Here is a 15,094-nt window from a genome sequence, read left to right on the forward strand (position 1 = left end):
ACACGTATAATCGAAAGTCCACTGTATCCAACATAATGGTTTTACCACATAGTTCTGTCAACCGATATGTGCATATGTTGTCACATTAGTGAGCTACATTGAACGAATCATACTCTGCTGTGGAGGGTGCACTGGTTTGTAACTTCGTGGAAGATTAAAACAGTGTGCCGGGCAGAGATTGCATTTCGAGTACAAGTGCTCTGCCGGCTGACCTACACGCGACCTGCCTTCACAACTTTATTTCTGCCCGAGAGGTATTGGCGACAGTAAAGCTGCGAGGGCGGGTCGCGTGTCGCGCATCGACAGCTCAGTCAGCAGAGCACATGCACTTCATACAACAGTCTTCGTTATGGCTCTACAAATGATGCGAACCAACCGTCTCCCATGGTATCTTCACAATGCCGACCTCTTGATTTAAGCCCGAAACTAGTGTAAAGGAATCAAAATTATTAATGATACAGCTTCTCATTGTTTTAAGACGGTTTTTACGAATCTTTGAAAACTGTGGACCTATCTTCACTTACACACACACACACACACACACACACACACACACACACACACACACACAAGACTTTTCTCTGCAGCTTCACCTTCATACGCGTTCAACACACACACTGAAGAGCCAAAGAAACTGGTACATCTGCCTAATATAGTGTAGTGCCCCCACGAGCACGCAGAAGTGCCGCAACACGACGTGGCATGGACTCGATTAATGTCTGAAGTAGTGCTGGAGAGATATGACACCATGAAACCTCCAGGGCTGTCCATAAATCCGTAACATTGTAAGGGGGTGGAGATCTCTTCTGACCAGCATGTTGCAAGGCATCCCAGATATGCTCAACAATGATCATTTCTGGAGAGTTTTGTGGCCAGCGGAAGTGTCTAAACTGAGAAGAGTCTTCTGGAGTCACTCTGTACCAATTCTGGACGTGTGGGGTTGTCGCATTTCCTGCTGGATTTTCCGAAGTCCGTCGGGATTCACAATGGACAAGAATCGATACACATGATCAGACTGGAAAAATGGTTCAAATGGCTCTGAGCACTATGCGACTCAACTGCTGAGGTCATCAGTCGCCTAGAACTTAGAACTAATTAAACCTAACTAACCTAAGGACATCACACACATCCATGCCCGAGGCAGGATTCGAACCTGCGACCGTAGCGGTCGCTCGGCTCCAGACTGTAGCGCCCAGAACCGCACGGCCACTCCGGCCGGCCAATCAGACTGGATGCTTACGTACATGCCACCCGGCGGAGTCATATCTAGACGTGTCAGGGGTCTCATATGACTCCATTACAGAGCCTCCACCAGCTTGAACAGTTCCCTGCTGACGTGCAGGATCGATGGGTTCAAGAGGTTGTCTCCACACCCGTGCATTTCCATCCACTCGATACAGTTTCAAACGAGACTCGTCCAACCAGGAAATGTGTTTCCAGTCATCAACAGTCCAAGGTCGATGCTAATGGGCCCAGCCGAGGCATAAAGCTTTGTGTCGTGCAGTCATCAAGGGTAGACGATTGGGCCTTCGGCACCAGAAGCCCATATCGATGATGTTTCGTTGAATGGTTCGCACGCTGACACATGTTGATGAGCCAGCATTGAAGTCTGCAGCAATTTGCGGATGGGTAGAATGTGTGTCACGTTGAACGATTCTCTTTAAACGTCGGTGGTCCCGACCTACATATGAGAAACTGGGGTGACATTTAAACGTAACACTGGTAAATGAATAGTCTGGCAAAGCCTGTTTATCAGTTATGTTAAATGAGTTACTGCTGCAAATATTTCCAACCACTCTCGTGACGAAATATTTGTTTGCTTTTGTAACAGAGTATAATTCAATCAGAAGAGCATCGTGAAATGAGGCGTAGACAGGAGAAGCTTAACAGTTTTTGATATCATCGCAGTAACTTCATCACAATACGAGTAACAAATTATATATTTTTTTCTTTCGTCACATTACTTATCTTCCTTGTGTTATCTTTGGGCTTTCCTTCCACTCATTCATTCCACCTGTCTGTTTTCCGTCCCCCCTCTTTTAGAGAGCGACATTCTCCTTTCTCCGCTCTTTCTTCTGACCTCTCCGTAAACGCTATTATTGTTACACCTGAAACCTAATTAAACTTCTTATTGTTTTAGTTTTGAATATCCGCACTCCTATTTCAAATATCAGACAAAAATTCGAGTAAACTGACAAGTGAACATAGTACAGTTGGCACTATTATTGTTCTAACATTAATAGTATTGTAACTGTGTTTCATCAAAATCCAACATATTTAATGTCAGAAGGCTTGCTGAGCGATACTGGCTTCGGTAGCCAGGAAAAACAAATAAATAAACCACGTCATCAATTTTTTTTTTTAAAAAAAAAAAGATGTTATACATTGTACAAAAGTAGGGCAATATTTTTCAAATGTTACATGAAACCGAACCGCGACCAGCAGTATTACGTCATATCGGTGGCTCCTATTAAAATTCTGTCACATATAAACCACTGACAGAAATAAATAAACGTAAATCGAGCAGAAATAATGACGGGGGACGAGGGCTACAGATAGCGTGGATTACTAGCGGACTGCCGTACTTAGCGATATGGTATCTGCATATCGGACTGCAGTTAAAACGAAAAATATATTCCCGTGTACACTGGCATCGACTGTGAAATATATACTGTGTGACAACACTTTTAATCCTGTGCTCTCATTTTCATTGTAAATTCGAGGACTGCCACGAAATGAAACACGATCTCGTATAAATTAGTTGCGAACGCGATTCCACAGAAAAATATAGGCCGCAGTGCATTTCGCGTTTGTTTGTGCGCCCGCCCGTGATGCGCGTCATTCTGTTATTCGCTTCCAGACATGGTGAGTTTGATAAATGCTGGTGCCGTCGTGATAAATATTTTCCCGGCAAGCTCCGAGGTGACTGTTTGCTTGGCAAGGCCGGATGTTTTTGACAAAGAAAAACAAAAAAATTAAAACTTTCTCATTTAGCGTAATGGAGAAGCGATTTCAGTCCTAATATAGATAGCATATCGGTTATACCAAGGGTACGAACTGTAAGTAGGCTGTTTAGGTTTTTATATTGGTAACGCCACGTAGCGCTCTGTACGAGAATCACTGGCTGTGCTGTGTGCAGTCTGTGGCTGGTTAGCATTGTTGTAATATTCGCTATTGTAGTGTTGGGCAGTTGGCTGTTAACAGCGCGTAGCGTTGCGCAGTTGGAGGTGAGCCGCCAGCAGTGGTGGATGTGGGGAGAGAGATGGCGGAATTTTTTGAGAGCGGATGATCTGGGCGTGTGTCCATGAGAAACAGTAAATTTGGAAGAATGGATGACGTGAACTGCTATATATATTATGACTTTTGAACACTATTAAGGTAAATACATTGTTTGTTCTCCATCAAAATCTTTCATTTGCTAACTATGACTATGAGTAGTTAGTGCCTTCAGTAGTCTGAATCTTTTATTTAGCTGGCAGTAGTGGCGCTCGCTGTATTGCAGTAGTTCGAGTAACGAAGCTTTTTGTGAGGTAAGTGATTTGTGAAAGGTATAGGTTAATGTTAGTTAGGGCCAGTCTTTTTTAGGGATTATTGGAAGTCAGATTGCGTTGCGCTAAAAATATTGGCTGTCAGTTTAGTGTTGATCAGAATAGGTAAAGAGCGAAATGTCTAAGTACGTTCAGTTGTGCTCAGCTGTTTGGAAATCAAATAATGTAAGATGTTTATCAGCACAGTAATTCATAAACTTTTCTAAGGGGACATTAAAGAACATGTGAGTGAAAGAAAGAATACCAAAAGAAATTTCACAGCAAAAGTTCTTTCATAAGCTCAAGAAACACAAAAACGTTGAGTAGACTAAGGAAGTGAAAGTTGCAAACGACACTCAGCCAGCTTTGAGATGATTGTTGCTATTGTCTGGGTTTGGAGTACCCGACAAAAAATGATTCAAATGGCTCTGAGCACTATGGAACTTAACTTCTGAGGTCATGAGTCCCCTACTTAAACCTAACTAACCTAAGGACATCACACACATCCATGCCCGAGGCAGGATTCGAACCTGCGACCGAAGCGGTCACGCGGTTCCAGAATGTAGCGCCTAGAACCGCTCGGCCACACAGGCCGGCGGAGTACTCAACAACTAGGTTACTAGCAACCGTTAGTATTTTGCGTGAAGGTGTGAGCTCAAAAACTAATAACCTTCCTAATGATTTCATCAAACTAAAATAATTCTCAGTATAAAGTTAAAGATAAAAACCCTTAAAATTGCGACTGGTTAATAAGCAAAAATAGGAAAGCACCAAACCTCTGAAGACAGATGGAACAATGGACCTATCGTAGCGTATGTGCTTGATCTCTCTCTCTCTCTCTCTCTCTCTCTCTCTCTCTCTCTCTCACACACACACACACACACACACACACACACACACACACACACACACACCTCATCAGGATAAACACTAGTTAAGGTGTGTTTACAAATTTTGTGTCTCGCTGGTCAATGACATAAAAATATAGAGCCGTTCTACTGCCACTTTAAATCTACGGATAATAATTTAAAGAAAAGTACTGTTACGTCACTATAATTTGGCAATCGTGTCACACTCGTCCAACGTTAGCGGGCTTGTCCACAAAATAATTGTAGCAAATAAAATGGAGTGACGTAAAATGAGGCGGACTATCAGTGGTGCGTCGCAAGGCCTCTCGCGGAGGAGATACCCACGCGTCAGGGGAACGTGACCAATACGGACGCGTGTTAACAAGATTCATTCCACCTCTGAGATTCAAAGGAATCTCCCCACTGTTTGACTTGCCGCAACTTGCTGTCCATAACTTTCAAACACTCTTAATCATAATAACAAGTGGATTTATGCCTATTTGGTTGGATCACAGGATGTGGACGGCCTATACACTGAGCCAATGAAGGTACAGTGGAGGCTTCGTTGGATACTGTGCATTCGAATAGTCGAAGCAGATGGGGAATTTACTCTGATAAGAGATCTGTATCTGGAAGCCATCTGTAACTGATAACAGAAGAATGCTTGACACAGAGTAGGTGTGGAAGACGTACCGTTGGTCTTCAATCACATGAATGTCACTAAAATTCAATATTGCAGTCATATGTGGACATTTTTAACCTTTCGGTGTTGGTGCATTTGTATTGGCAGTAACTGTGCTATTTGTCCGAGACTCTGAGGGCCATAAGCAGGGGTTCCAAGGTAGATGCCGTGTTTCTTGACTTCCGCAAGGCGTTTGATACAGTTCCCTACAGTCGTGTAATGAACAGAGTAGGAGCATATGGACTCAAAGACCAATTGTGTTATTGGATTGAAGAGTTCCTAGATAACAGAACGCAGTATGTCATTCTCAGTGGAGAGAAGTGTGGTGTCACCGCCAGACACCACACTTGCTAGGTGGTTGTTTTAAATCGGCCGCGGTCCATTAGTACATGTCGGACCCGCGTGTCGCCACTGTGTGATCGCAGACCGAGCGCCACCACAAGGCAGGTCTCGAGATACGGACTAGCACTCGCCCCAGTTGTACGGACGACTTTGCTAGCGACTACATGGACGAAGCATTGCTCATTAGCCGAGCCGATAGTTAGAATAGCCTTCAGCTAAGTCAATGGCTACGACCTAGCAAGGCGCCATTAGTAACTTTGCATGTATCTCTAGAGTCTCACTTGTATCGCCACAATCTCCAGATGTACCAAAAGGATGGATTAAAGTTAAGTATTACAGAAGCTACGTACTTTTCTTTATAGCATTCATTACGTATCCTGTTACAGACCTATCTCTTGCCTGCTAAACGCGTGCCTTTCGGCTACTTCCGTGGCGTGGCTGTCTTGCTACGCCACAACAAGCAGTCTTCCGAAGTGAGAGTCATTTCAGGTGTGCCACAGGGGAGTGTCGTAGGACTGTTGCTATTCACAATATATATAAACGACCTTGTGGATAACATCGGAAGTTCACTGAGGCTTTTTGCTGATGATGCTGTAGTATACCGAGAGGTTGTAACAATGGAAAAATGTACTGAAATACAGGAGGATCTGCAACGAATTGACGCATGGTGCAGGGAATGGCAATTGAATCTCTACGTAGACAAGTGTAATGTGCTGCGAATACACAGAAAGAAAGATCCTTTATCATTTAGCTACAATATAGCAGGTCAGCAACTGGAAGCAGTTAATTCCATAAATTATCTGGGAGTAAGCATTAGGAGTGATTTAAAATGGAATGACCATATAAAATTAATCGTCGGTGAATCAGAAGCCAGACTGAGATTCATTGGAAGAATCCTAAGGAAATGCAGTCCGAAAACAAAGGAAGTATGTTACAGTACACTTGTTCGCCCGCTGCTTGAATACTGCTCACCGGTGTGGGATCCGTACCAGATAGGGTTGATAGAAGAAATAGAGAAGATGCAACGGAGAGCAACGCGCTTCGTTACATGATCATTTAGTAATCGCAAAAGCATTATGGAGATGGTAGATAAACTCCAGTGGAAGACTCTGCAAGAGAGAGGCTCAGTAGCTCGGTACGGGCTTTTGTTGAAGTTTCGAGAACATACCTTCGCCGAGGAGTCAAGCAGTATATTGCTGCCTCCTACGTATATCTCGCGAAGAGACCATGAGGATAAAATCAGAGAGATTAGAGCCCACACAGAGGCATACCGACAATCTTTCTTTCCACGAACAATACGAGACTGGAATAGAAGGGAGAACCGATGGAGGTACTCAAGATACCCTCCGGAGTGTGGATGTAAATGTAGATGTAGAACTGCTCTTCTATATACTAGCTAAGGGAAATTAGCGGTCCCCGAAAAAGCACTGCACCACGGTGACTCTGTGGGGACTAAACTGTGGCGGGACAAGATAGAAATGTGTGACACACAAGGCGCAACAGTAAGAGAGCGCTTAGTGTCCCCGCTGAAGTCTATGTGAGCTGAAGCCTTTCGGTTTCGAGAGGTGGTTTTATATGCCTTGCCAACCAGCCCTCACCTCACGTAAACGCAACAAATGTCTCAGCGAATACGACGTCCTGTCCACAATGAGTGGTCTCAGCTTTTCTTAGCTTGAAGAGATACTTGTATCATCTGTCCGTCTGGAGTCTCCGCAGTCATGTTAGAGCACTGCTACCATGTGTAATACGACACCCTCAGTATTGAAGTTTAAACTGAAATCATATAAAGAAGACATAGGACCCTGGATTTGTTTTCCAGGTTTACTTTGTCGGCTATCGTCTGTAGACATATATTTTTAGTGGTGGATGGAAATATGAGGTCAACCTGATGGATGATTATATCTGATCACACAATGCTAGCTCAACAGCGACAACAGCCACGGCTGGTTTGGGACGAGTATCTGCAACATAATGGCACACGCATTACTGAATCTGAATCCACTGAACCTGCATGGGACGCTCTAGGCCGACATATTGTACTGTAGTTCTGCGACATCAGTACAGACCATTTCTAATAGCTAGAAGGGGCTTGGTGAGGTAGAGCGAACTGGATGGGCTATTCCTCAATACGGAGAGCCATTACGAATCATGTATTAGCGTGCGATAGCATCACATTCCGTATTGATGCTTCCTGACCACTGCATTACATGTCACAATATTCCTCTAACACTTCCTAGTGCACGTATTACAGCCCTGTTTCAAGGATTTAGAAAGTCTTTAATTCTATGGCCACTAGTCTGTTTGTATAGCTCGACAGACAGCATCAGCTGGACTCGGATTTAATCAGTGGGTCGTATTAGCAAGAGGAATCTTCTTCGAGAGACCTGTCTTATTTTTTGAACAGTTTTATAGAGCTGTGTGGGTACAGGCTAGTTCTCCATTTGAATCGGACAAATGCAACGTGCAAGCTAATAAAACACAAAAACACGTAGAACTGCTACCTTCGCAAATTCCAGCCCAATGTATTGACGCTCTGAAAGAGTACTTATTTTTGGTTCATATGTCTTCTGAATGATCTGATGTGATCCATCACGACTTCCTCCCCTGTGCGAACCTCTTCACCTCAGTGTCCTCCATTTTTGTAGTGCATAAGCTAATCTTTGTCTTCTCCTACCATTCTTGTCCTCTACAGTCCTCCCAGTACCATGGAAGTTATCCCCTGATGTCTTTACTCATGTCCCGCGATCCTGTCCCTCCTTCTAGTTAGAATTTTCTACACATCGCGATGCTCATTTCTCAATAGTCTACTTTAAATACCGTTCCATAAAACCGCATTCCAAACTCTTTGATTTTCCCGTACAATATACGTACAGGGTATTTTCTGTTACAAGTAATAACGAAAGGAGGCGAGCAGAGGACAACAAAACACAGAAATAATCCTAATAAACGTGGGTCTGGAAACCAGCTGATTTCGCAGTGTAAATTATTACGGCTGAGTGTGTGAACACCTTATAAAAGAGTACCCGAGGATTCAAATTGCAGATACGCACTTGAGGACAAACAAGAATAGACAAGTGCTCCGCATGGCCACTGTTCATTTGAAAGCAGGCTTCGGCGTCTCTCCTCAATCATACCCGTTCAAAGATCCCTTGCGTATTGCGAACGCATTGACAACCATCCACAATACGTAGCCAGAGTTCAACGACACTATCAACAGGGCTGGAATAGCACACATAAAAACCCAACGGGAAGGTCATGGTACTGACGAGCTACAGTCGACACGCTTATCGAAGATTCCTGCTACCTACTACTGAAAAGCCACAATAAAGTCTGCCGGCGCACCGCCACACGTACACTACTCACACATTCTTGTAGCAAATATCATCCAGAAGACACTGCCGCGACTGCACTTGTGCATACGTCGTATTGGGAAAGCCATTGGCTAGCGGACTTCTCGTTTGCTCAGAATATTTGCTAGTTTCTTTGTCTTCTATTCGCCCCTTTCCTTTGTATCTAATCAGACACGCTGTGGATATGTAGACAGCTAAGCGAAGCTACTGTAAATACATTCAGAACGAAAAAATATACTGACATAATTCATAGGATACTTAATAATGTCGTGTAGTACGCTTTGTGCAACAATTTGACGCGGTATGGTGTCAACAAGTCATTGGGAGTCCCCTGCAGAAATGCTCACCCTTGCTCCCACCATAGCCGTCCATAATTGCGAAACTGTAGCCGGTGCAAAATTTTGTGCACGAACTGACCTCTCGATTCTGTTCCATAAATGTTCGATGGTATTCATGTCGGACTTTCTGAGATTTTCCAGAATCTTTTTCAAACCGATCGCGAACAATTGTAGCCCAGTGACTTGGGGCATTGTAATCCATAAAAAAATCCACTGTTGTTTGGGAACATGAAGTTGATGAATGGCTACAAATGGTCTCCAAGAAGAACGTTTCCTGTCAATGATCGGTTCAGTCGGACCAGGGGAGCCAGTCCAACCCATGTAAACACAGTCCACATCATTGCACAGTGCCTCGTTGACTGCCTAAGTCCATGCCTTCTGGGATCCGCGCCACACTCAGACCCCACCATCAGCTCTTGGGAACAGAAATCTGGACTCATCTGAGAAGACCACCATTTTTCCATTCCTCTAGGGTCCGACCGATATGGTCGTGAGCCCAAGAGAGGGGCAGGTGCTATGTCGCGCTGTTCACCCGCGTCGGTCGTCTGCTGCCACAGACCTCTGACTCCTAATTTCGCTACTCCGTCCCAACGGATACGTTCGTCGTACGTCCTCCGTAGATTGTAGATTGTAGATTTTTGCAGCACTGATAACTCTACGCAAACGCTGCTCCTGTCGCTCGTTAAGTGAAGGCCATCGGTCAAAATGGCTCTGAGCACTATGGGACTTAACAGCTGTGGTCATCAGTCCCCTAGAACTTAGAACTACTTAAACCTAACTAACCGAAGGACATCACACACATCCATGCCCGAGGCAGGATTCGAACCTGCGACCGTAGCAGTCGCGCGGTGCCTGAAATTTGGTACTCTCGGCACTATCTTGACACCGTGGATCTCGGAATATTGCCAAGGATTTCCAAAATTAAATGTCCCACACGTTTAGCTCGAACTACCATTCCGCGTTCAGAATCTCTTAATTCCCTTTTCACACGAATCACCTAAGTGCAAATAGTGCACCTGCTCTTTTACACCCTGTGTACTCAATACTACCGCCATCTGTATGTGTACACATCGCTATCCCATGATTATTGTTACTTCGGTGTGAAGAGTCTTCTAAGAGGACTGGAAGGAGATAACAATTGTGGTACACGAAGCGGTAACAAGAAAACAGGACCGCAAACCCTTGTGTGCCGTCAGGATTAGAAGTCCCGTAGACGTATGCCCCACTGTACCAGATCATTTTCTCCTATTCGAGAGTTCTTCCTTATTAGCTAACGCATTTTAAGAAATTCTTAACGGTTGATTTACAATCTACACTACAAGGTCATATACCTTAGTAGAAAGAAATATCTGTCTGCGTCCTTTCTTTTGCCTTTCGTGGACACTGCAGTCCACAGCTTCTGGTCTAGCGGTTCTCGTTGCTGTCTCTATATCACGAGGTCCCGGGTTCGAGTCCCGACCGGGTCACAAATTTTCATCGCTCGGGGACCGGCGGTTTGTGACCACCTACTCCTCGTTATCGTCGTCGTCTTCATCACCATCACCGACACGCAAGTCACCGAACTGGGGCGAACAGCAAGATTTACAGATGAAGTCTCCCGGCCAAAATGGCATACGATCATTTCATTTTTCATTTTGGTATCCAGTAAACAGCAACGGTCACAGTATTCTCCCTTGAGGAATACTCTGTGATGAGAACTTTGAATATGGTGAGCGTTTCTCAATAAATTTCGCTGCACGATGTACACTGAAGAGCCAGAGAAACTGATAAACTTGCCTCATATCGTGTAGGGCCCCCGTGAGCACGAAGAAGTGCCGCAACACGGTGTGGCATGGACTGCATTGATGTCTGAAGTAGTGCTGGAGAGAACTGACACCACGAATCCTGCAGAGATTTCCAAAAATCCGTAAGAGTACCAGTGGGTGGACATCTCTTCTGAAAGCACTTTGCAAGGCATCCCATATATACTCAATAATGATCATGTCTGGGTAGGTTGGTAGCCTGCAGAAATTTTTAAACTCAGAAGAGTGTTCCTGGAGCCACTCTGTACCAATTCTGGACGTGAGGGGGGTCGCAAGGTCCTGCTCGAATTGCCCATTCCGTCGGAATGCACGATGGACGTAAATGCATCAGGTGATCAGACAGGGTGCTTACGTACGTGTCACCTGTCAGAGTCGTATTTACACGTATCAGGGGTCCATAATCACTCCACCTGGGCATGCCCAACACCATTAAAGAGCCTCCACGAGTTCGAACAGTACCCACCTTATCGCTACCTCGGAGATGCTGTGTCCCATAGCTCGTGCGGCGACTGTAATACCACGTTCACATTCATTTAAATCTTGATGATCTGCCATTGTAGCAGCTGTAACCGATCTAACAACTGCGCCAGACACTTGTTATCTTACATAGGCGTTGCCGACCGCAGCGCCATATTCTACCTGATTACGTATCTCTGTATTTGAATATGCATGCCTAAACAAGTTTCTTTGGCGTTTCAGTGTAATTATGAGATTCTCAAAAACGGAACGCTTGACATTTGAAACAAAGTACAGTTTTGCGTTCGCGCTCTTTATGTCATCGGCACGTAGCAGAAGCATTTCCTCGCCCGCTGTAATCGGCGCGGCAGCAGAAAGCGATAGATGTGGTAAATCTTGTATAGGAACCGCAGTACACCCCAGAGACCAGCGGTATTTCCACGTATCGCGGACATTTTCCGGACATCCCGCGGAGAGCGACCACAGTGGGCTGGGATAAAGTCCGGAGCTCCTGCGGGAACGCCTGGCGGTTACGGGCTCGCAGACCGGCGCGGGCATCCATATTTCAGGAGATACGGCTGTGCGGCGTCTCGAGCCGGAAATGGCGGCGCTCACCAGCGTCGCCGTGTCGTATCGCTTCACTGCTACAACGGCTCACCAGCGCCACTCCCTTGTAGCTCTCTTCGCCTAAGCTCCTGGTGGAGCAGCAGGCGACAGAAAACAGTTTCTGCAGTGCTAAGGCAATACCCAGGCAGCAGATAGCAGTGAATGTCCACTCTTGACTCAGTGGGAAGCTGTATTTGATTTGGTTCTTCAATCCAGTTGAATCTTTGTATAGTACCACGTTCGCCGTGCTATCTAAACAAATAAAAATCAGTTGCCGCATGTATACTACTAGCCATTAAAATTGCTGCACCAAGAAGAAATGCAGATAATAAACGGGTATTCATTGAACAAATATGTTATACTAGAACTGTCATGTGATTATATTTTCACGCAGTTTGGGTGAATAGATCCTGAGAAATCAGTCCCCAGAACAACCACCTCTGGCCGTAATAACGGCCTTGATCCGCCTGGGCATTGAGTAAAACAGAGCCTGGATGGTGTTTACAGTTCTGTTGGAACTTTGGTTGATCCACATAACCCATCGTATTTTTAACACTGAACGACTGGGTACAGCTACCGCTACCCATGCAGCTTCAACACGATACCACAGTTCATCAAGCGTAGTGACTGGCGTATTGTAACGAGCCAGTTGCTCGGCCACCATTGACCAGACGTTTCCAGTTGGTGAAAGATCTGGAGAATGTGCTGACCAGGGCAGCAGTCGAACATTTTCTGTATCCAGAAAGGCCCGTACAGGACCTGCAACATGCGGTCGTGCATTATCCTGTTGAAATGTGAGGTTTTGTAGGGATCGAATGAAGGGTAGAGCCACGGCTCGTAACATATCTGAAATGTAACGGCCAGTCTTCAAAGTGCCGTCAATGCAACCAAGAGGTGACCGAGACGAGTAACCAATGGCACCCCTAACCATCACGCCGAGTGATACGCCAGTATGGCGATGACGAATACAGTCTTCCAATGTGCGTTCACCGCGATGTCGCCAAACACGGACGCGACCATCGTGAAACTGTAAACAGAACCTCCACTCTCCGAAAACATGACGTTTTGCCATTCGTGCACGCAGGTTCGTCGTTGAGTACACCATCGCAGGCGCTCCTGTCCGTGATGCAGCGTCAAGGGTAACCGCAGCCGTGGTCTCCGAGCTGATAGTCCATGCTGTTGCAAACGTCGTCGAACTGTTCGTGCAGATCGTTGTTGCCTTGCAAACGTCTCCATCTCTTGACTCGGGGATCGAGTCGTGGCTGCACGATCCGTTACAGCCATGCGGATAAGACGCCTGTTATCTCGACTGCTAGTGATGCGAGGCCGTTGGTATCCAGCACGGCGTTCCGTATTACCCTCCTGAACCCACCGATTCCATATTCTGCTAACAGTCATTGGATCTCGACGGGAGCAGCAATGTCGCGATACGATAAACCGCGGTCGCGATAGGCTACAATCCGACCTTTATCAAAGTCGGAAACGTCATGGTACGCATTTCTCCTCCTTACACGAGGCATCACAACAACGTTTCACCAGGCAACGCTGGTCAACTGCTGTTTGTGTATGAGAAATCGGTTGGAAACTTTCCTCACGTCAGCACGTTGTAGGTGTCGCCACCGGCGCCAACCTTGTGTGAATGCTCTGAAAAGTTAATCATTTGCATATAACAGCATCTTCTTCCTGTCGGTTAAATTTCTCGTGTGTACCACGTCAACTTCGTGGTGCAGCAATTTTAATGGCCAGTAGTGTAGTAATAATCCGCCCCTTGTCGGAGTCGCTTATGTCCATGATTTTCGCCGTTTGCAGCCGTATCTTCGCTAGCGTGATTCCCCGTTCGTCTCTGATTCGCTTAAGTACTTTTGATATAACGTCACGTGCCCGCAAGGCTACCAGGCGGCATCGAACTTCGCGGTCAGCAGCGGTCACAGTGTTTTGGCTGTTCGATGTGTGTGTGTGCGCGCGCGCGCGCGCGCGCGCAGGAAGCTGCAGAATCTGAGGCTTTTACATTCCCGTGGCCTTGAATACTTGCCAGTGAACATTAGGTGGATCGTCATCTGCGAGTACGCGGCAGCGGTACAGTAAGAGCTGGGGCAGCCATCCGGAATGCGGCCATCGAGGCAGAAGGCCTCCAGCGGGGTCGCGACCCGCAGTGGGGCGGTCTGCAGAGGCGCTGCGAGAGCGGCAGAGGCAGAAGAAGCGGCAGATGGTGCGGCGCTGATTAGCCGGGCTCGTTTTTAATTGGCCGCTAACAAGCTGCGGGCTCTCTGCCGCGGCGCCGCCGCCCACGCGCCTTCTGCAAGGCGCCCACTGCCGCGACGTCGCCGTCGGCACCGGCCAGGCGGGGCGGCCGAACCCGCAGTCCGCCAGCCTCTTAGCAACGACCGCTTACGCCAGAGAAGGAACACTATTCGACAACCGAAGAGTGAGTCCCGGGACGACGATCGCGTGAAACTCGATTCTAGCTCCCCTTAAAGGTCTCTCTCCTCTCCCCTACATACACACAACGAGCAACAAGTCGCAGCGACCCGCAACATGGGCGATCAATTGCTTCGTAGGTCGCACGTAAGTGGGCAAATCGCAGCGATCGGTCGTTGATTGCGTGGCATTCCAGGCAATCTGATAGATTGCATGTGTTCGTGCTTGCAGTATGGCTGTCTGGCTGCCTAACAGCCATATGTGCCAATATGGCTGTGACTCGAAACTTAATGGCAGATTAAAACTGTGTGCCGGACCGAGACTCGAACTCGGGACCTTTGCCTTTCGCGGGCAAGTGCTTTACCAACGGAGCTACCTAAGCACGACTCACGACCCGTCCTCACAGCTCTAATTCCGCCAGTACCTCGCCTCCTACCTTCCAGACTTCACAGAAGCTCTCCTGCGAACCCTGCAGAACTAACACTCCTGGAAGAGAGGATATTGCGGAGACATGACTTAGCCACAGCCTGGGGGGTGTTTCCAGAATGAGATCTTTGCACTTGCTGTAGAGTGAAAATTTCATTCTAAGAACTGCGTAGAACTTTACGATGGTGGTTTGTCAACCCAACGAGCAGAGATGTGGAGACGGCGAGAAATACTTTCTGAACATAGTGTTCCCTTTGTTAGTAAAGTTATATGAAATCATATTCCAGAGCCCAACCGCA

The 15,094-nt window shown here is 46.5% G+C and overlaps 1 protein-coding gene across 1 annotated transcript in view; it reads left to right on the forward strand.

Annotated features, from left to right (window-relative positions):
• The window catches only part of LOC124712069 (protein PFC0760c-like), a 77,122-nt gene extending 62,719 nt beyond the window's left edge, over positions 1-14,403 (forward strand). The window contains exon 2 of the mRNA XM_047242363.1: positions 14,208-14,403. Within this exon, the coding sequence (XP_047098319.1) occupies positions 14,208-14,403 (196 nt within the window). The remainder of the gene's footprint in view (positions 1-14,207) is intronic.
• Positions 14,404-15,094: the final 691 nt, after the last annotated feature.

The sequence above is a fragment of the Schistocerca piceifrons genome, chromosome 8 (assembly GCF_021461385.2).
Source record: "Schistocerca piceifrons isolate TAMUIC-IGC-003096 chromosome 8, iqSchPice1.1, whole genome shotgun sequence".
Classification (NCBI taxonomy): Eukaryota; Metazoa; Arthropoda; class Insecta; order Orthoptera; family Acrididae; genus Schistocerca; species Schistocerca piceifrons.